At 47.8% G+C, this 21,115-nt stretch overlaps 1 protein-coding gene across 2 annotated transcripts in view; it reads left to right on the top strand.

The window, feature by feature from the left end:
* The window catches only part of KCNQ3 (potassium voltage-gated channel subfamily Q member 3), a 292,615-nt gene extending 276,616 nt beyond the window's left edge, over nt 1-15,999 (top strand). For both annotated transcript variants that reach the window (XM_073679902.1, XM_073679901.1), the window contains 4 exons: nt 13,248-13,379; nt 13,505-13,615; nt 14,136-14,214; nt 15,277-15,999. In XM_073679902.1, the coding sequence (XP_073536003.1) occupies nt 13,248-13,379; nt 13,505-13,615; nt 14,136-14,214; nt 15,277-15,999 (1,045 nt within the window). The remainder of the gene's footprint in view (nt 1-13,247; nt 13,380-13,504; nt 13,616-14,135; nt 14,215-15,276) is intronic.
* The last annotated feature ends 5,116 nt before the right edge of the window (nt 16,000-21,115 follow it).

Genomic DNA, 21,115 nt, shown 5'->3' with positions numbered 1-21,115 from the left:
ACAGACCGGCAGTTTGCCGGGGACACCCTTATCAACCCCGTCTAAGCACAATAGCCAGCCCTCGGTCCCTCAGATGTGGACAAGTAAAAGACCATTTCCTCCTAGCCATGAGAAAGCTAAGAGGTTGAATTTCACCATCTGCAAGCTCTTGGCTACAGAAATGCTGCCTTTCCGCCTGGTGGACACAGAGGATTTTCGAGACCTTATGTCCGTCGCAGTGCCCCAGTACCAGATGCCCAGTCGGCACTACTTCTCAAAGAAAGGTGTGCCTGCGCTCCACCAGCATGTCGCACACAACATCACCGCTTCTTTGAGAAACTCTGTGTGTGACAGGGTGCATTTCACCACAGACACTTGGACGAGTAGGCATGGACAGGGGCGTTACATGTCGCTGACTGGGCACTGGGTAACTATGGTGACAGCAGGACAAGGGGCTGCTGTCCAAGTCTTGCCGTCCCCACGAGTTGTGCGTCAATCCTCTTTATGTCAAAGTTCCTCCACTGCTTCTGCCTCCTCAACCTCCTCTCGGTCTTCCACCTGCACCCAAAGCCTGTCTGGTCATGCCACAAGCTTTCTAACTGCGCAGAAGGGATCCTGCACACCTCCTTACTATGCTGGCAGTAGGGCTCAACGTCATCAGGCGGTTTTTACATTGAAATGTCTGGGAAATGTGAGTCACACAGCTGAGGAGTTGTGGTCAGCTCTGGAGAACCAATTTCATGAATCGTTGTCTCCACTGGACCTGAAACCAGGGAAGGCCGTGTGCGACAATGCTGCAAACCTGGGTGCGGCCCTTCGCCGGGGCAATGTCACACACGTGCCTTGTATGGCTCACGTGTTGAACCTGGTTGTCCAGCAATTTTTAGCCCACTATCCCAGACTAGATGGCCTTCTGCAGAGGGCACGGTCGCTGTGTGCTCACTTCCGCCGTTCGCATCCCGCAGCTCAGCGACTTACATCTCTACAGAAGTCGTTGGGCCTGCCACTTCACCGGCTAAAATGCGATGTGCCTACCCGGTGGAATTCAACTCTGCACATGTTGCAGCGACTGTGGCAGCACCGACAAGCCCTGGTGCAATACGTTCTGACGTATAGCCTGGGCCAACGAGATTCAGAGGTGGGGCAAATCACGCTGGAGGAGTGGTCTCAGATCAGGGACCTATGCACCCTTCTGCACAGTTTTGAAATGGCGACGAAGATGTTTAGTGCTGACGATGCCATTATCAGCATGACTATTCCGGTGATTTACATGCTGGAGCACATGTTAAACAGAATTCGGAGTCAGGTGGTGGCACAAGAGGAGGTGGAGGAAGTAGAGGAGGAGGAGTTGTATGCGGAAGGGCTAACATCTGCAAGGTCCAGACGGTCGGCAGCACCAAGGCGGCAGGCATGTGAGGGTGGGGGAGATGGTTTTACCAGGGCGCATGGTAGCAGCCAAACTAGTGAGGAAGGTGCAGGAGCCCAGGAAGAAGTGGAGGACGAACTGATGGAAGACTCATCAGATGAGGGAGACCTTGATTACATTTCTGTTGTGCGAGGTTGGGGGGAGAGGACAGAGGAAGGAAGCATGATTGTTACCTCGCCACCAACACAACAGGGACTTGGTGCTCCTGGATGCGCAACACACATGAGTGCCTTCTTGCTGCACTACCTGCAACATGACCCTCGAATTGTGAGAATTAGAAATAATCCTGACTACTGGGTTGCCACACTGTTAGATCCCCGGTACAAAAGTAAATTTGCAGAAATTATTCCTGCCATAGAAAGGGATGCACGCATGCAGGAGTATCAGCAGAGACTGTTGCAGAATCTTACATGTGCTTTTCCACAAAATACCAGTGGTGCACGTAGTGAATCTCACAGTTCCAACTTGCCAACCGTGGGACCGTCAAGTGTTCAGCACTCAAACCGTAACAGAACCACAGTATCTGGTGGTAACATCAATTTTGCGGAATCATTTCACCACTTTTTTAGCCCATCCTTTGCAAGGCCACAGGAGACAAGAAGTCTGACACACAGTCAACGCCTAGAGACGATGGTACAGGAGTATCTCCAAGTAAACATTGAAGCCACGACTGTGTCACTGGACCCTTGCTCTTTTTGGGCTTCCAATCTGGATAAATGGCCGGAGCTAGCCACTTACGCCTTGGAGATCTTGTCATGCCCCGCAGCCAGCGTTCTGTCTGAACGTGTGTTCAGCGCTGCTGGTGGTGTGCTGACAGATAAGCGCACGCGGCTCTCCACTGATAATGTAGACAGACTCACGTTCATAAAGATGAACAAATCATGGATCCGAAACGACTTTTCTACCCCTGTGTCATCCTGGGGAGAGTAAAAGCTTGATGATTGTTTAAAATCACCCTACCAACCGTTTTAAGCTTTCAAATTACTAATCATGTTTATCTGTATCTTGACTGGAAAATAATTTGGGCTTTGTAGCAGTGTGCAGCACTGATCCTATTAGGCCATCTATAATAAGCTTCACCAGATTTAAAATTACTAATCATGTTTATCTGTATCTTGGCTGGAAAATAATTTGGGCTTTGTAGCAGTGTGCAGCACTGATCCTATTAGGCCATCTATAATAAGCTTCACCAGATTTAAAATTAAAAATAATTTTTAGCTGCATCTAGCCCGGAAAATAATTTTGGGGCTCCGAGATGCGCAAGACACATAAGTGCCTTCTTGCTGCACTACCTGCAGCATGACCCTCATATTGTCAGAATTCGAAGTAATCATGACTACTGGGTTGCCACACTCTTAGATCCCCCAAACTTTTCGATCAACCTTTTCATTTTAATAAAGACCAAAAAAATGGTCATTTTTGAAATTATAAGCATTAGCAGGTTGTTAGAAACTGAAATCAAACAGTTTTCAACTCAAAACTTTATTCTAGGTGATGTTACATTTTCACATAGGACCCCTTGTTCGAAAGGAGCTTCTGAACTCTCTCGTCCATTGAATTTGTCAGGTTTTGGATGGTTTCTGCTTCAATTGTTTTGCATGAGGACAGAATACCCTCCCAGAGCTGTTGCTTAGATGTGAACTGCCTCCCGCCATCATAGACACTCCTTTTAATGATGCTCCAAAGGTTCTGAATGGGGTAGAGGTCAGGGGAGCATGGGGGTCACACCATAAGTTTGTCCCCTTTTATGCCCATATCAGCCAGAGATGCAGATGTTTTATGTGCAGCATGAGATGGTGCATTATCATGCAGAAAAATGATCTTGCTGTGAAATACACGGTTCTTCTTCTTGAACCATGGCAGGAAGTGCTGTTTGAGAAAATCCACATACATTATGGATTTCATCTTTAGCGCCTTCAGGGATCCTAAAGGGGCCGACAATCTCTCTCCCCATGATTCCAGCCCAAAACATTACTCCACCTCCTCCTTGTTGGCGCTGTAGCCGTGTTTGCGTGGGGTGTCCATCAACCAGCCATCCTCCACTCCATCCATCTGGACCATCGAGCGCTGCACGGCACTCATCCGTTGTAACGGGTCTGGGAGGCGGAACCTCTGAGCTACTATACAAGGGGGCGGTCCTTGTAAGGGAGCGGGTGGCGACCAGGGAAGACGGGCAGGAAGTCACCGCAGGTGACCGGGACAGTCTCTGAGTGAACGGGCTGGAGGTCACGGCAAGTGACCGGGGCAGTCTCTGAATGAACGGGCAGATGGTCACGGCAAGTGACCGGGGCAGTCTCTGGATGAACGGGCAGATGGTCACGGCAAGTGACCGGGGCAGTCTCTGGGTAAAGGGTTGGTACGACCTGTGGCGGCCGATGATAGACGTGAGCTCCCAGGTGAGCAGGCGAGAGTCTCTGGATGAACGGGTGGTCACAGCATGTGACGGCGGAGCCTCCAGGAAGACCAACAGACAGGCGGCAGATGAGCGCTCCCAGGTGAGCGGGCAGAAGTCTCTGGACAGGCGGGTGGTCACAGCACGTGACGGCAGAGCCTCCAGGTAGGCTAGCAGACAGGCAGCAGATGAGTGCTCCCAGGTGAGCAGGCAAGCTGGTCCATAGACAGACTGACAGGAGTTGGAAGGCAGACCGTTGGACCTCAGGCAAGCAGGCAGGTGGCTGAAGTGCGCTCCCAGGTGAGCGGACAGGCTGGTCCTTAGACAGACTGACAGGAGTAGTAAGGCAGACCGTCGGACCTCAGACTAGCAGGCAGGTAGCAGATAATCAGGCAGGAATAAGACAGCAAGCTGGCAGGAATCTGGCAGGTATCTGGCAGGTAACTGGCAACGGGACCTGAGGGCTGAAGCAGAGTAGTGAACAGTGCAACAACATTGCTCGGGCACCTCCATTTTGGAGGAGGTGCCTTATATATGGTGAAGTCCTCCGGCCATTGGCCGGGGACTCCTTAGGACGGCGCGCGCGGCCCCTTTAAGAGGGAGGGAGAGCGCGCGCGCGCGCCCTAAGCACAGTGGCCGGGAAGGAGCGTGTCTTTTCATCCGTTCGGACGACTGAAGGAGTGCGGATCGGGTACTCTCCCAAATGGAGGAAAATTTGCTAACGAGAGATTCCGCAGCCGGGTTGTCCACAGAGGTGGAGACAGGAAAAGGAATCCGAGGATGCTGACCGAAGACTACAAAAAACGGGGATTTGGAGGAGGATTCGCTCTCGTGATTGTTATAAGAGAACTCGGCCCATGGTAGGAGATCCACCCAGTCTGAATGATGGGCATTAACGAAGTGCCGGAGGTAACTGGTCAGGTTCTGATTGATCCGCTCCACTTGACCATTGGACTGTGGGTGGTAAGCGGAAGAGAAGTCCAGGGTGACGTCTAGCAGTTTACAAGTGGCTCTCCAGAAACGTGAGGTGAACTGTACCCCACGATCCGACACGATGTGGAGGGGCAGGCCATGAAGACGGAAGATGTGGCGGATAAAGTCTTTAGCCAGCTCGGGTGCAGACGGGAGGGCTGGCAGGGGAATAAAGTGAGCCATCTTGGAAAAGCGATCAGCGACCACCCAAATGACCGTACAACCGGCGGAGACGGGGAGATCAGTTATGAAGTCCATAGCAATATGCTACCAGGGGGCAGCAGGCACAGGAAGCGGAAGGAGGCGACCGGCTGGCAGGTGTCTCGGGACTTTGTTGCGGGCGCAGGACACACAGGCAGAAACAAAGTCTATTACGTCCTTGTGCAGGGTAGGCCACCAGTAGTGCCGGGCAATAAGCTGGAGGGTCTTTTTCTGACCGGCGTGGCCAGCTAGTTTAGACGAATGGCCCCAGTGTAGGATCTTCTTCCGATCAGGTACTGAAACAAACGTCTTACCGGGAGGGAGACGATTTAGACTCACGGGAGCCACCTGCATTACTCTGGCGGGATCGATGATATGTTTAGGTTCTTCCTCGAGATCGGACACCAGAAAGGATCGGGACAAGGCGTCTGCTTTGGCGTTTTTGTCAGCCGGGCGAAAATGAAGAACAAAATCAAAGCGAGCAAAAAACAAGGACCACCGGGCTTGGCGCGGGTTAAGTCTCTGGGCATGCTGGAGGTAAGCCAAGTTCTTGTGGTCAGTGTAAATTATTACCGGGTGAAGAGCCCCCTCGAGTAGGTAACGCCACTCCTCCAACGCCAGCTTGATGGCCAATAACTCTCGGTCTCCTATGGAATAGTTGCGCTCAGAAGAGGAGAAGAGTTTGGAGAAGAAGCCACAAGTTACCATTCTCCCGGAAGATGATTTTTGAGTAAGTACCGCTCCGGCTCCAGAGGAGGAGGCGTCAACTTCCAGGAAGAACTGCTTGTTGCCGTCCGGGCGATGCAGCACCGGGGCGGAAGAGAAGGCCTGTTTTAGGGAAAGAAAGGCCTCCTCTGCTTCGGGTGGCCACTCTTTGGGATTAGTACCCTTACGGGTGAGCGCGGAAATTGGGGCAGTCCGGGAAGAGAAGTGTGGTATGAAGAGGCGGTAGTAGTTAGCGAAGCCCAGGAATCGCTGAATGGCCTTCAACCCCTCCGGTCGAGGCCATTTCTCGATGGCAGACAGTTTCTCTGGATCCATTCGTAGGCCGGTCTGAGAAATAATGTAGCCCAAAAACGGAAGCGAGGTCTGCTCAAAGAGGCACTTCTCGTATTTAGCGAAGAGGTGATTCTGCCTGAGCCTGAGCAGGACCTGACGAACGTCCCTCCGGTGAGTCTGGAGATCCGGAGAGAAGAGCAAGATGTCGTCCAGGTACACCACTACGCAGGAGTAGAGAAGGTCCCGGAAGATGTCATTGACCAACTCTTGAAAGACGGCAGGAGTGTTACAGAGACCAAAGGGCATTACCAGATATTCATAGTGGCCGTCCCGGGTGTTGAATGCCGTCTTCCATTCATCCCCCTGACGGATACGAACCAGGTTGTACGCCCCACGGAGGTCCAGTTTGGTGAAGATTCTAGCCCCCCTCAGACGATCAAATAACTCCGGAATGAGCGGAAGGGGGTACTTATTCTTCACCGTGATCTGGTTAAGGCCTCTATAGTCTATACAGGGACGGAGAGAGCCGTCCTTCTTTTTGACGAAAAAGAAGCCTGCTCCCACCGGGGAGGTAGATTTCCGGATGAATCCCCTGGCCAGATTCTCCTCAATATATTCGGACATCGACCGGGTCTCAGCAGCGGATAATGGATAAATACGCCCACGGGGAGGAGTAGTACCAGGTAACAGGTCGATAGGGCAGTCGTATGGTCTATGAGGGGGTAGTGTCTCTGCTTCCTTTTTATTAAAGACATCAGCATAAGACCAATAAGGAATCGGAAGTCCAGGTAGATTAGCTGGGGTAGGAGAAGGACGGACGGGATGGACGGGAACCAGACAGGTCTTATGGCAGTCCTGTCCCCAGCGAAGGACTTCTCCGGTCTGCCAGTCAAGCACGGGTGCATGTCTCTGGAGCCAAGGTAGGCCTAGCAAGAAGGCGTGGGAGAGTCCAGGCAGAACATGAAAGGAGATACTCTCAGAATGCAGCATTCCCACCTGCAGAGTAATGGATTCGGTGATGAGTTGGATGGGGCGTGGTAAGAGACCCCCATCCACGGCAGCAACAGACAAGGGTACAGCCAGAGGTTTGGTGGGGATGCGGTATTTCTCTACCAGGGACTGTGAAATAAGATTCCCGGCTGCTCCAGAGTCAAGTTGGGCTAGTTCGAAATAACGGTTCTCCCCGCAGACGATTGAGACTGACAACAGCAGAGATGGAGAGGATTTATTCTTGTCTAGGTCGACCTCTCTGAGCGAACCTAGACACAGGCGTTTCCCGACCTCTCCGGGCAGGTACGGATCCGGTGCTCCTTACTGCCACAGTAGAAGCAGCTCCCCTCGGCATGGCGTAAGTCCTGACGGGTTTTGACCATCTTGGTCTGGTCGACCTGCATAGGCTCAGGAGAGTGTACCTGGGTAGAGACGGAGGGAGTGACGGGTTTCTGAAAAGTAGGAGCTAGACGTGGTAACCTCCTCTCACGGGTGACCTCTTTGGCACGCTCCTGGAACCGTAGGTCAATCCGGGTGGCAAGAGTTATTAGGTCATCGAGAGTGGTAGGGATGTCCCGACCGGCAAGTTCATCTTTAATACGGCCGGACAGACCCTCCCAGAAGACGGATACCAGAGCGTCGTTATCCCAGGCCAGCTCCGAGGCAAGGGTACGGAACCGTATGGCATATTGGCCCACGGTGAGACTTCCCTGACGGAGGCGTAGCAGTGATGATGCGGATGAGGTCTTCCGTCCGGGTTCGTCGAAGACTTTCCGGAAAGCCGTGAGAAAAGCAGGCAAGTTGGACACCAGGGGGTCTCCTCTCTCCCATAGAGGATTTAGCCAGGCCAGGGCCTCCCCGGTGAGATGGGACATGATGAATGCAATTTTGGCTCTGTCGGAGTTAAACTGGTGGGACAATAGTTCAAAGTGCAGGGTGCACTGATTTATGAAGCCCCGAGCCTGGGCGGAGTCGCCTCCGAAGCGAGGAGGTGCAGAAAGCCGGGGTCCGGGGTAGGATACCATGGTATTAGTGGGCAGCGGAGCTGCCGGATTGCAAGATATGGCACTGGCGGAGGTTGCTGGTGGAGCAGTCAGAGTGTTCAGGTGAGTATTGACATTCCGCAGGTGACCCAGGATGGACTCCTGTTGGGACCTTTGACGGGACAGTTCATGACACAGGTCCGAGAGCGAGGGAGCTTGGGTGCCACCGGGTTCCATGGCCCGAGCAAACTGTAACGGGTCTGGGAGGCGGAACCTCTGAGCTACTATACAAGGGGGCGGTCCTTGTAAGGGAGCGGGTGGCGACCAGGGAAGACGGGCAGGAAGTCACCGCAGGTGACCGGGACAGTCTCTGAGTGAACGGGCTGGAGGTCACGGCAAGTGACCGGGGCAGTCTCTGGATGAACGGGCAGATGGTCACGGCAAGTGACCGGGGCAGTCTCTGAATGAACGGGCAGATGGTCACGGCAAGTGACCGGGGCAGTCTCTGAATGAACGGGCAGATGGTCACGGCAAGTGACCGGGGCAGTCTCTGGATGAACGGGCAGATGGTCACGGCAAGTGACCGGGGCAGTCTCTGGGTAAAGGGTTGGTACGACCTGTGGCGGCTGATGATAGACGTGAGCTCCCAGGTGAGCAGGCGAGAGTCTCTGGATGAACGGGTGGTCACAGCATGTGACGGCGGAGCCTCCAGGAAGACCAACAGACAGGCGGCAGATGAGCGCTCCCAGGTGAGCGGGCAGAAGTCTCTGGACAGGCGGGTGGTCACAGCACGTGACGGCAGAGCCTCCAGGTAGGCTAGCAGACAGGCAGCAGATGAGTGCTCCCAGGTGAGCAGGCAAGCTGGTCCATAGACAGACTGACAGGAGTTGGAAGGCAGACCGTCGGACCTCAGGCAAGCAGGCAGGTGGCTGAAGTGCGCTCCCAGGTGAGCGGACAGGCTGGTCCTTAGACAGACTGACAGGAGTAGTAAGGCAGACCGTCGGACCTCAGACTAGCAGGCAGGTAGCAGATAATCAGGCAGGAATAAGACAGCAAGCTGGCAGGAATCTGGCAGGTATCTGGCAGGTAACTGGCAACGGGACCTGAGGGCTGAAGCAGAGTAGTGAACAGTGCAACAACATTGCTCGGGCACCTCCATTTTGGAGGAGGTGCCTTACATATGGTGAAGTCCTCCGGCCATTGGCCGGGGACTCCTTAGGACGGCGCGCGCAGCCCCTTTAAGAGGGAGGGAGAGCGCGCGCGCCCTAAGCACAGTGGCCGGGAAGGAGCGCGCGCTGCCAGCAGAGCGGGAGGAGGACGCCGGGCACGGAGCAGAGAGGTGAGGGGAACAGCGTCCCTGCCTAGCAGAGGGCAGGGACGCCGGCGCTACATCCGTGAACAAAACAGTTTTGAAATCAGTCTTCATGTAATGTTTGGCCCACTGGAGCCGTTTCTGCTTGTGTGAAGTGGATAGAGGAGGTCGACAGGATGGCGTATGCACAGCTGCAAACCTCTGAAGGACCCTGCATCTTGTTGTTCGGGGGACGTTGGAGGCACAAGCAGCTTCAAAAACTTGTCTGCTGCTATGACAAGGCTTTTTTGCCGCTGCTCTTTCAACCTGACGTAATTGCCTGTAGGAAAGAGTCCTCAATTTGCCCTTATCAGCACGCACACGTGTGTACTGTGAATCAGCTACATACTTCTTGATTGCCAAGACACTTCATCCTGATCATCGCACAATGTTGATTGTAGTCATGCCTTGACCTAAACACTCCACAATTTGTTGCTTCTCAGCAGCCGACACATCCTTTTTCTTTCCCATTTTGGCAGAAAATGTAGGCTGCTGAATAATGTGAGACAGCCTTCTTAAGTAGTCTTGCCTTTCATTGGACACACCTGCCAAACTAATTAGCACTGGTGTCTGCAATTGCTTACAGTGATATAAAGAGCCCTGACACACATCACCATCAATGAGTTTAACTGACAAACAAACAAATTCTTCCCTTATCACTCCTAAACACTTTTTGCATAATAATTTGGAACGCGGTGTACATGTGCTTTTCCACAAAACACCAGTGGTTCACGTAGTGAATCTTACAGTTCTAACTTGCCAACCGTGGTCTGTATGGAGTTGTTCAATAAAGGGCCCAAAATTAAGATAACATAGATGGGAGAGGTCTCTATGAATAGGAATTCCTAAGTATTTGATACCCTGTGAGGGCCAGGCAAAGGGAAAGTTGGACTGGATGGAATCCTATATGGATTTGGGGAGGGAGACATCGAGGGCCTCAGACTTCGCTGCATTGATTTTAAAATTTGACCATGTAACAAAGTGATCTATTTCAGCCATAACAGCATGGATGGATATATGTGATTGAGTGATATATACTAGGACATCATCAGCAAATAGAGAGCACTTGTACTCGGTGCCTCCCACCTCAATCCACCTAATATTGGGGTTATGGCGAATTGATGAGAGCAGGTGCTCCGTCACTAGGATGTATAAGAGAGGGGACAGAGAACATCCCTGCCTTGTCCCATTGGTGATTGTGAAAGGTGATGAAAATGTTCTGACGCGCCCCCTGGGCCTTGGGACACCCGGAGCCGGACCCTTTTTGGTGGATGCTGGTGGTTGTAGTCTTCGTGGCGGCGACCCGGTTCCGTGGCTCAGGGCGGTCAAACCAGTGGCGGAACTATTTATGTGGTTTTGATGTTTAAATGTCCGACTACGCCACCCGTGGATTGCGGTCAGAGTGAACCGCCACTCCAGGGCAGACCGCTGAGGCTGGTGTTGTGGGTGCAGCAGAGCGTAGCATAACTCCCCACGGGAGGAGTATAGCCTCAGGGCAGTGTATGCGGAGGATGGGGGTGATGGTGCAGGGCAGCAGCAGTAATGACACGGAGTCAGTGATGCAGTCCAGGGCCTTTACTCACAGTTCTTATTATCCAGACCACGTCTGCAGGTAACGGCTGCCCACGTCGTACTGTGCTCACCAGGTGAGGGGCTCAGACAACTCCCAGATAACTTTGGAGCGCTTCACAGGACCCCCTTTGTGTGTCCTTTGTCTGGCCTTTCTTACCAACCCTTCTGTCCGGCTGCCTCGGGCCTCCTCTTGGTAAACTTGGCGCCAGTTTCCCTGACCCTATGTGGTTCCTTCCTAGCGGGTGTAGCGAGGGGCTGCGCCACATAAAATGTCACAGCCTCCTGTTTCTAGCTGAGGGTCGTTTCCTGCCTCCACTAGTTTCGGGGACCGGTCTCCCCCTTTGGCCTGACCCCTCCACGCAGGTGGATTCTGGCGTGCGGTGGCGACTCGCCCGTCCGCACCCCTGAGATCCCTTCGTTCCTCGTTCCTGGAGCCTTCTCCGCTCCTCTTCCTTCCTTCTCCCTCTTCCAGGCCTGGGCCTCTGTTACTAGGCCCGCCTCCGGAGCAGAGCTCATGCAGAGCCCCTGCTCCCTGCCACTTCTGCTCAGACTTCTCTGCACTGAACTAAGATGGTGCCCACCTTTTATACTCCCTTCTCAATGCACCCAGGAACTGCTTCCTCCCTGCTCCTGCACTACAGGGTTCCCCTTCCTCAGTGTTCCCTCCCCCCACTCCAGCCAGGGACAGGGACTGTCGTGCCCATCTCAGGGGCATATTGGTCGCCCTGCCCCACGGCAATGTGGTGTAATGCATGCAGGTGTCGGGTCCTGATCCACACTACATCCTTACCTGAGAGTGAGATATCACACCTCTGGGTGAGGTGCAATACCTCTGTAGCAACCGAGCCCTCAGGGTGCTACAGTTCCATTTATCTTCAGCCTAGGTGACGTATTGCGATACAGGGCCGTGATTTTGGCTATAAAAGGGTCCCCTAGACCCCTACCCCAAGCTTTTTAAGAGAATCATATATGGCGTGCCAGGAGACTCTATGGAATGCTTTCTCAGCATCCAACGAGAGTATCTAATTACAAATTTTTAACTGCATCTAGCCCAGGAAATACTTTGTGCCTAGTAGCAGGGTCTGCTAGTCAGCGGATTATCCCGGCTGTTAAGCAAGCTACACCACCTGTAGTTTGGACACTTCCTTTTTTCAAAGGAAATGCTTCGGGACCACGGGATACTCAGTGAAGAGCATCAGGAGGCACCCCAAGGCATAGGGGCTGGGACTGGCAGTAGGATGCCTTGCGGTGGACAGCCGAGCTCGATCCTTATAAAAGCTTTTTAACTGCAGCAGCTTTAGTGGACGCTACTGGAGCTGGAATTACGCGGCTGCTGGCATGAGACTTGCCCTCCAATAGATCCTTGTAAATGGATTTAAAGTGTATTCATTCAAATTAGAGAGACAATTTAAATTAAAAAGCTTAGAGCTGCCTCCACCACAGGGGGGCTCGCTCGACCGACCAGCGGACAGGCACCAGTATTGGGAGAGGGGGGCTGGCCATCAGGGTTCACCGCGGCTCTGGCACAAACCCGGCGACACGGAGGTGGCACGGGCAGGAGCGGACTGGCCGTGTCGGCTTCTCACTTTTTGGATTTTAGAAGGGCATGACATGCCTATATCTGTGTCTCCCCCTCCTTTTACTCCTCCACCTCTTTTATTTTCGCATGACTATATGTACTTGTCACTTTTCCATGTGTTAGTTATGTCTTCTGAGCAGTTTGTCAGCTTTTGGACACCTTTGAAGGTGTTTTCTATGTGTTTCTATGTGTTTTTGTTTGCCTGCCATTGGTTTTAACGGTGTTCGAAGGTGTTCGACGAACAGTTCGACGAACAGTTCGGCGAACACACGGGTGTTCGACGAACCGAACCGAACTCGAACACTACGGGGGTGGCTCAACACTACTAATCAGCACCCCTTGATCACATAACAGGGGGACGATGGGTTGTTAAGAAAGTCTTTCTTCTTGGCCCCTCTGTAAATACAGCTGCATTCAAAAGGTGAACAACTGCGGGCGGAGCTTAGGGGCACATAATGGCTGAATAATACATCTATCACCTGCTGGAAAAAATGCGGCCTCAGCTCCTGAGCCTGCATTACAAAAAGGTACCTAAGATGTACCAGAACATCATATGTCGGGAAGGGGTAAAAAGAAAAATAAGGTGCAAATGAAAAACATACAAAAATCACCAAAAACTTGATAAAAAAGGTGCAAATAGAATAATGATTTGGGTCCTTTATGTTCATGGTGACCATATCTTGAACTTACTAGTGTGATGACAAAAAAGTAAAGGCTCCTCTGCGTAAAGGGTGATCATAATGTTGGTTGGGCGGTGTATGGGTATGTTGTCTTGGTAATAATTCCTTTCATCTCCCGTGCAGAATACTACAATTTCTGTTACGTAAGAAAAAATTTAAGGAGACGCTGAGGCCTTATGATGTGAAGGACGTTATAGAGCAATATTCTGCAGGCCACCTGGACATGCTCTCAAGAATTAAATACCTCCAGTCAAGGTCAGCCATTATTCCTCTTTTTGCTCTTTCTTGGTATACCATTATTTTTTGGTTTCTCAAAGTTCAATATCCAAAAAGAGGCCAAACACTTGGATAAATAATTTTTTTTCATTCTTCATCCTCAGAATAGACATGGTCTTTGCTCCAGGTCCTCTTTCAACACCCAAACATAAGAAGTCCCAGAAAGGAACGAGTGGTGGTGGAGGGTATGGATATCCATCCCAACAGTCTCCAAGGTAAAAGTGGTGTCCAGTAAGAACATGCATGTGGTAAAAGATGACTATTTGTTAAGTTATTAAATGGTAAACCACATATTTTATATACTCAAAAGCCAAGTAGATAACACTGGTCACCTTTAAGTCCTGGTTTTACCAAAGTCTTCCGTTGAGGCTCTTGGTGCTCCGCTTGCCCTTACTACCAGTTGGCCCAGTTTAGTTTCTCTTCATGGCCATGAACTGGAGCTACCATGGCAAGCTGTAACTTTTCTGTAGACCCTTATAGTAGACAATTTTGGAGTCTCTTAGAGAGACAGTGATACCGGTTGATACTAGGACCTGTACAAGACTCCTCTCTCCAGACTTACTGCATTTTTAGCAAAAATGCTTTGCGGAAAATAGGTTACTGGAAAGGGGTTGAAGGCCAAAGCTTTCTCTCCTGAGCGTCAAAAGCCAGCACCATAATGGGGGTTCAGTAGAAGAATTGGTGTGAACCATCATCTTTTTTGTGTTTATCACTGCTTTAGTTTTATCTTTCTAGGCACGAGCCCTATGGGTCCAAAGCTTCAGATTTCGAAGACCAAAGTATGATGGGAAAATTTGTGAAAGTAGAGAGACAGGTACGGTCTTGTATCTCGAAAATTTCCAGATTCATAATTTGCATTTTTTTACAGTAATTTTTAATGGCGCTTGTTTGAAGAATTTGGCACAAAATCAAAGATGCTTTTATTTTTATTTTTTTACCTATTTTTCACAAAAAATAAATTAGACAGATTTTGTGATTTTTTTTGGCTCCACTTGAATACTGGAGTACAGTTGCGCCAAAAAAATTGTGATATTTTGAAAAGTATCAAATGATGAATAACCTGAAAACTATCTGGGATGAAAACCATGTCCAATATTGAACAAACCTAAAAATTGACAAGGACTGAAAAAACTAGTGTAAAAATAGTATAAAAATTCTAATGAACTTTGATCAAAAATATAAATGCCTAAAACTCAACATTCATCATTTGCCGTTTTTTTTCATTTCTCTTTTGGAGCCCAATTTTCTACTGCATTTACGCCTTTCTTTTAGATTTTGTTGTTTTTAGTTTGTTTTTGATTTGTGAAAAATTCGTCTTTTAATTTGCACCTTTTTTACAAATTATTTTATGTTGATTTTTTATGTTTGCCAATGTGGGCACAGTATTTTTTGTTTTCCAGACCTCCTCGGCTGATTCAACATTTTTGAGCGAATACACTTCTTATCTTTTATTTGTTAGCAAATTTTGCTAACATTTTAGCGGAACGTGCGATTTTTTTTTCTCGCTAAAATGCCCCAGGAAAGGGTTAAAAGAAAAAAAAAAGAACGATCATTTTTGGCTTTGCGCAAAATTCTTGATTTTGAATAATTTGGAGCAATAAACGTTAACGAAAACCACAAGACAAAAATAAGTAAAGCGACTTCATAAAAAGTAATCAATCAGACCCCAAACTTTTAGATGATGGATCTGGGATTTTGTCTAAAATTTGGTTTGTTTCGAAAACACTGTCTGTACTCTTAATAAAATGAGCAACGTAATAGTAATTTTGGTTTGCCCACCAGAATTTCATTAATCTTTTTAGATCTGAAATATTTGGAATTTTATCTTACATTCTTGATCGATGATTGTACTTTGGCTAATTTGTCCCCCCCCCAGGTCCAAGATATGGAAAAGAAATTAGACTTTTTGGTGGATATGCACCTGCAGCATATGGACCAACTTCAGGTCCAGGTTACTGAGTACTACCCTCTTAGAGAGTCCCAAACGGAAGAGGATGGTGAGGAGAACCGATATTCCGAGGTTGGCAGGCTCGTTTATAATTATACAGAGTCCTGCACTCATGGAAATCCCTACGACATGCATCAAGTTTCTTTTAATAAGTTGGATCAGTATGGGTTCTTTGATAACTACCCGGTAGAATTTACCGCACCCATGCCTTTTAATGGTGAAAACTGTTCTAGGAGGAGCATGACCTCCTCACCCAACTATACCGAAAGGCCAACAGATCTGCCCATTCAGACTTTGATAGACACTCGGGTCAACTTTCGACATGAAAGAGACATCTCAAGCCCTTATGCCGAAAGGCACTCCCCGATCCATAGAAGAAGTTTCACCAGAGATAGCGACACTCCTCTATCTCTCCTCTCGGTCAACCACGATGAACTTCAGAGGTCTCCAAGCGGTTTCAGTATTTCCCAAGAAAAAGAAGACTTTAACTTTGGCCCCAACGGCTCAACATGGATGAGAGAGAAACGTTACTTAGCGGAAGGCGAAACGGATACAGATACGGACCCATTCACACCTAGCGGCCCCATGACCTTGTCATCAACGGGAGACGGTATTTCAGATTCGGCATGGACACCTTCAAAACCTGTTTAAATCCAAGATGGGTGGGGAGGGGGTGGGGAATGACCTTTTTTTTCGTACGATGTGCTAATTCTTTGTATAAGTCACAATACACTTTCCAAAGTTGAAAAAGAGGAAAAACACAACCAATGCCTAAATATGATGCATGTTTAACTCTGTAGTCACGGCATCATCTCACATACGTTCCATCACTTTTATTTCGTTGCTCTTCACGGAAAATGAAACAGTATTTTAGATTCCAGCATGACTTGCATGTATTTACATGATATGAGTGTAAAAAAAAAAAAGAAAAAAATTCTCTATTTTCTATTTTGTAACGATACGGCACATACCTTACCCATGGGCGGATCTATGCAGAAGGAACCTCCGATGTGAGCGTCCATTCTACTACCATGAGATTTTTTTCTTGTCATTGAGCTGCAGTATTGGTTATACCAAAAGTTTTCACATGTAGACAACTTTAACTTATTCACTCACTCATGCGCCCTCCTGCAACTTTGATCTGACACTTGATTTCTAAATTCTTAGTATTGTCATTTTTTCTTTTTTTTTTTGGACACACAGCCTAATTTTTTGAAAAGTCAGACAGAAAATCCAGATATAGCAAGTATTTGGGTGATCGGAAGTGCCCAATATTGTTCTTCCGATCTACTGGGAGATCTCGTTTCAGAACATTTTAAAGGGATAGGTACCAATTTTTTTTTTAAAACTGATGAGGTTAAAATGAAGCATTTTGCAAATAGTATACTGTTGTGTATACAGCTTCCAAGCAGACCTACTGTATGTGTCTCCATGGTTACAGACTACAAACCTCGTGTGTAGTCAGATCTCTGCTCTCTCTATATTCTGTTATCTACGGATTTGCAAGAAAAATGGTTATATGCCGGAATACAGACTGTAAGGACATAGATCTGCATAGGAGCTGCATACGCAAAACGGGAGAGAGTTTTTTTGCATTTTAGAATAATTAGCAAGGTTTTTCTTTATTTTTTCATGGCTGCATTAGAGGAATCAATTATTGCAAAAAATGTACATGCCTCAAGCACTAAAGATGTAAAATGGATGTAATTAAAGGGGTTGTCTGCTACGTCTATATTATAGACAAATTTGTAGAATAGGTCATCAATATCAGATCAATGGGGGTCCGACACTCGGCACCCTCCGCAATAATCTTTTATCGGCTCTGGTGGCGGTCGGATGTAAGCACAGAACACCACAGCTCCGTAGACCGTTTAGTGGCCACTAGCGGTACTGCGGCTCAGCTCCTATTAAAGAGAATGAGAGCTGTTCTGCAGGACTTGCCAGCTGATTCGTTGGGAGTGCGGGCTTTGACCTCTCACAATCTGGTAATGATGACCTATTCTACAGAGAGATCATCAAATCTGGTCCAATCCATCCATCCATCAATCAATCGTTGTACATGCAGGAAAATGTACTCGTATGTCCATCAATAGAAACAACCACTGAAAATGTCAACTAAGCCATATGTAGTTGCCACCCCACCATCATTGGAAGGGTCCTATTTCTTGGATGGGGTGGAGCTTTTCTTCAGGTCTCAGCTAGGGGGCGCTGTGTACAAGTCAGAAAGAGTTCTACTTTATTACTTTCGAGATTCTTCATCACCATTCCAATATACCAAAAAAAAAATAGCACTAGACCTCCCATAGACATAGATTTATTTTGGAACAAGAAATTTACCCATTTACATTTATTTTAAAATGATATATAAATATACCACGTTGGAAAAATTCTTATTTAAATTCTGAAAAAAAAAAAATGTCATTTTTTTCATTGAAGGCTAAAGTTTCCAAAATTCACCTTAAAGGAGACCTTTATTTATTTTTTTTATGTTATTGGAATGAGCCAATTTGAGGTCATTGTATCAGTGTGTACCGATATAGCAGGCGCCGGGTAATTTTTTCTTATATAACATTTTTGCTGTGGAAGGAATAAGAAATGCAACAATAAAAAAAATAAAAAATAAAAAAAATTGCAAGTTGCACTCAACCGGCATGGTTTTGTTAGGGTGATGTGATGAGAATGGGCTAGGACATTTTACAAACTACCGGTCTGCAAATTCAAGTATATAAAATGATATCATATAATGATGTCAAATTATTACAAAATGTTGCATGCAAAAAAGCTCTCCTGAAAAAGGGAGAAAACCGCCTCTCTAGTGCCACCTATAGGTTCAGTCCCTTAAAGGGGTAGTCTCAAGTTTGAAAGTTATCTCCTATTAATAGGATGAAGTATAACTTTCCGATCACTTGAGGATCCCAGAACCGGGGCTCTGAAGAGCGTGAATGATGGAGCGGAGGTCGATCATGTGAACTTCGGATCTATTCATTCTAATGGTAGTGCCGAAGATCCGCCAAGTACAATCTTCGATGCTCCTATTAAAATTAAATGGAACGTGGTGCGCATGATCGACCTCCACTATATTCAGCTTCAGTTCTTGGGATCGCTGGGGTCCATGGTGGTCAGACCCCAGTGATTGAAAAGTTAATTCCTATATCATGACTTTAGAGCCCATTTTGGAGCTGTATATTTGGTTTTTTGTAGCTATTTATTTTACATTTTTAGAAAATTCACAGGTTCCCTTTGTGTCTGTATAAGCAGTGCAGAGGATTCTGCTTTATGGTAGCTGCAATGAATGGGAGTGAATTGACAGAGTCATATCTTAGAGTAATGCACCCTCTAGGAGTTGATGGGGTACAGACCCTCCTCCGAAGACTGGGGGGTGACAGGGGAGCTGCATACAGAGCCGTCTGTCTGTGTATAGTGCTACTATCTTGTCTTTTCTGGCCTTTCAGCCAAATGATAGCATTGTTATTAATTTGCATAATTATACTGAGATGACTCTGTTCATTCTGTCCCAGTCTACACAGCAAAGGTGACAAATGAGCTGCAGAAAACAGGAAGCGTCAGCTTATTAATATATAAGGTAGCTTATTATTCTGTAATAAATGTAATTTAAGTCAGATATTGATCTACTAAGTGACAATGAAAAAAAAAACTGTTTTCCTCCCCATTTAGAAGAGCGATTTTGCATATTTGCATTGCGGTAAAGTCTCCATAGCTTATGCGGGGTCTTCCCGAGAACTACAAGTATCTTTTTTTTCACACCTTGTTTAGCCAATCTTCCATTACATCCATAACATACAGTGGAAAACTGCAACTTGTTAGCCATATGGGCAACATACTGTACGTCTATGAGTATCAATGGTCAGAGTGCTGGAGGGATCGGGGGTCCAGTGCTGGAGGGATTGGGGGGTCCAGTGCTGGAGGGATCGGGGGGTCCATCTTTTCATTGCTGTGGGCCAATCCAATCTGTGTAAGGTTGTAACTACCCCTGTCGGTACAGTGTGCGGTACGCTGATCAAACCGTGACCTAGGGAGGCTAAGATGCACACGGGGGGGCCAGGAACCTCCCTGCTCCACAAGAAGGTTCTGGCCTCCCTGAGGACACCGGTGTAATGGTCGGACAGCCGAACCCTCCGGTGTATCGATAGGAAAGGAAGATATTTGAAAAACATTTCACTGGTGTTCTGCGGTGTGAAGTCTATGATAAAGGGATATTCCCATCTTAGATGTTCACGGGCTTCCGTAAAGATGGGTCTATCACGATGACAGGCCGGCAACAGCCCCATAGAGTTCATGATTTTTGGACACGTGAAAAGTGAATTGTACCTGAAAGACATTTCTATCACTTTGTTCCCAGCTCATCTGCTGCATTGTGTTGTTTTGTTTCATAGCAAAGTCACTGGCACCAACAGGTCCCTCTGCCTCAGCCGGAGTAATTACAGGACCGGGCAGTAAACTGAGCCTCTGCTCCAGCTCTGTACACACATAGGCACAAGTTCACATAGTGGATATCTTAAAAACTTACTACACATATAGGGCATATACAGCACACACAACACACATATCCCATACAGTACACATATAGGGCATATACAGCACACACATATCCCATACAGTACACATATAGGGCATATACAGCACACACAACACACATATCCCATACAGTACACATATAGGGCATATACAGCACACACAACACACACATCCCATACAGTACACATATAGGGAATATACAGCACACACATATCCCATACAGTACACATATAGGGCATATACAGCACACACAACACACATATCCCATACAGTACACATATAGGGCATATACAGCACACACAACACACATATCCCATACAGTACACATATAGGGAATATACAGCACACACATATCCCATACAGTACACATATAGGGCATATACAGCACACACAACACACATATCCCATACAGTACACATATAGGGCATATACAGCACACACAACACACACATCCCATACAGTACACATATAGGGAATATACAGCACACACATATCCCATACAGTACACATATAGGGCATATACAGCACACACAACACACATATCCCATACAGTACACATATAGGGCATATACAGCACACACAACACACACATCCCATACAGTACACATATAGGGCATATACAGCACACACAACACACATATCCCATACAGTACACATATAGGGAATATACAGCACACACATATCCCATACAGTACACATATAGGGCATATACAGCACACACAACACACATATCCCATACAGTACACATATAGGGCATATACAGCACACACAACACACATATCCCATACAGTACACATATAGGGCATATACAGCACACACAACACACATATCCCATACAGTACACATATAGGGCATATACAGCACACACAACACACATATCCCATACAGTACATATATAGGGCATATACAGCACACACAGCACACATATCCCATACAGTACACATATAGGGCATATACAGCACACACAACACACATATCCCATACAGTACACATAGGGGGTATATACAGCACATACAACACACATATCCCATACAGTACACATATAGGGCATATACAACGCACACAACACACACATCCCATGCAGTACACATATAGGGCATATACAGCGCACACAACACACGTATCCCATACAGTACACATATAGGGCATATACAGCGCACACAACACACATATCCCATACAGTACACATATAGGGCATATACAGCACACACAACACACATATCCCATACAG

The sequence above is a fragment of the Phyllobates terribilis genome, unplaced genomic scaffold (assembly GCF_046119375.1).
Source record: "Phyllobates terribilis strain yellow unplaced genomic scaffold, ASM4611937v1 Scaffold_4__5_contigs__length_816908805, whole genome shotgun sequence".
NCBI classification, from domain to species: domain Eukaryota; kingdom Metazoa; phylum Chordata; class Amphibia; order Anura; family Dendrobatidae; genus Phyllobates; species Phyllobates terribilis.
The sequence above is the reverse complement of the archived record's forward strand: the minus strand, read 5'-3'. Positions and strand labels throughout refer to the sequence as shown.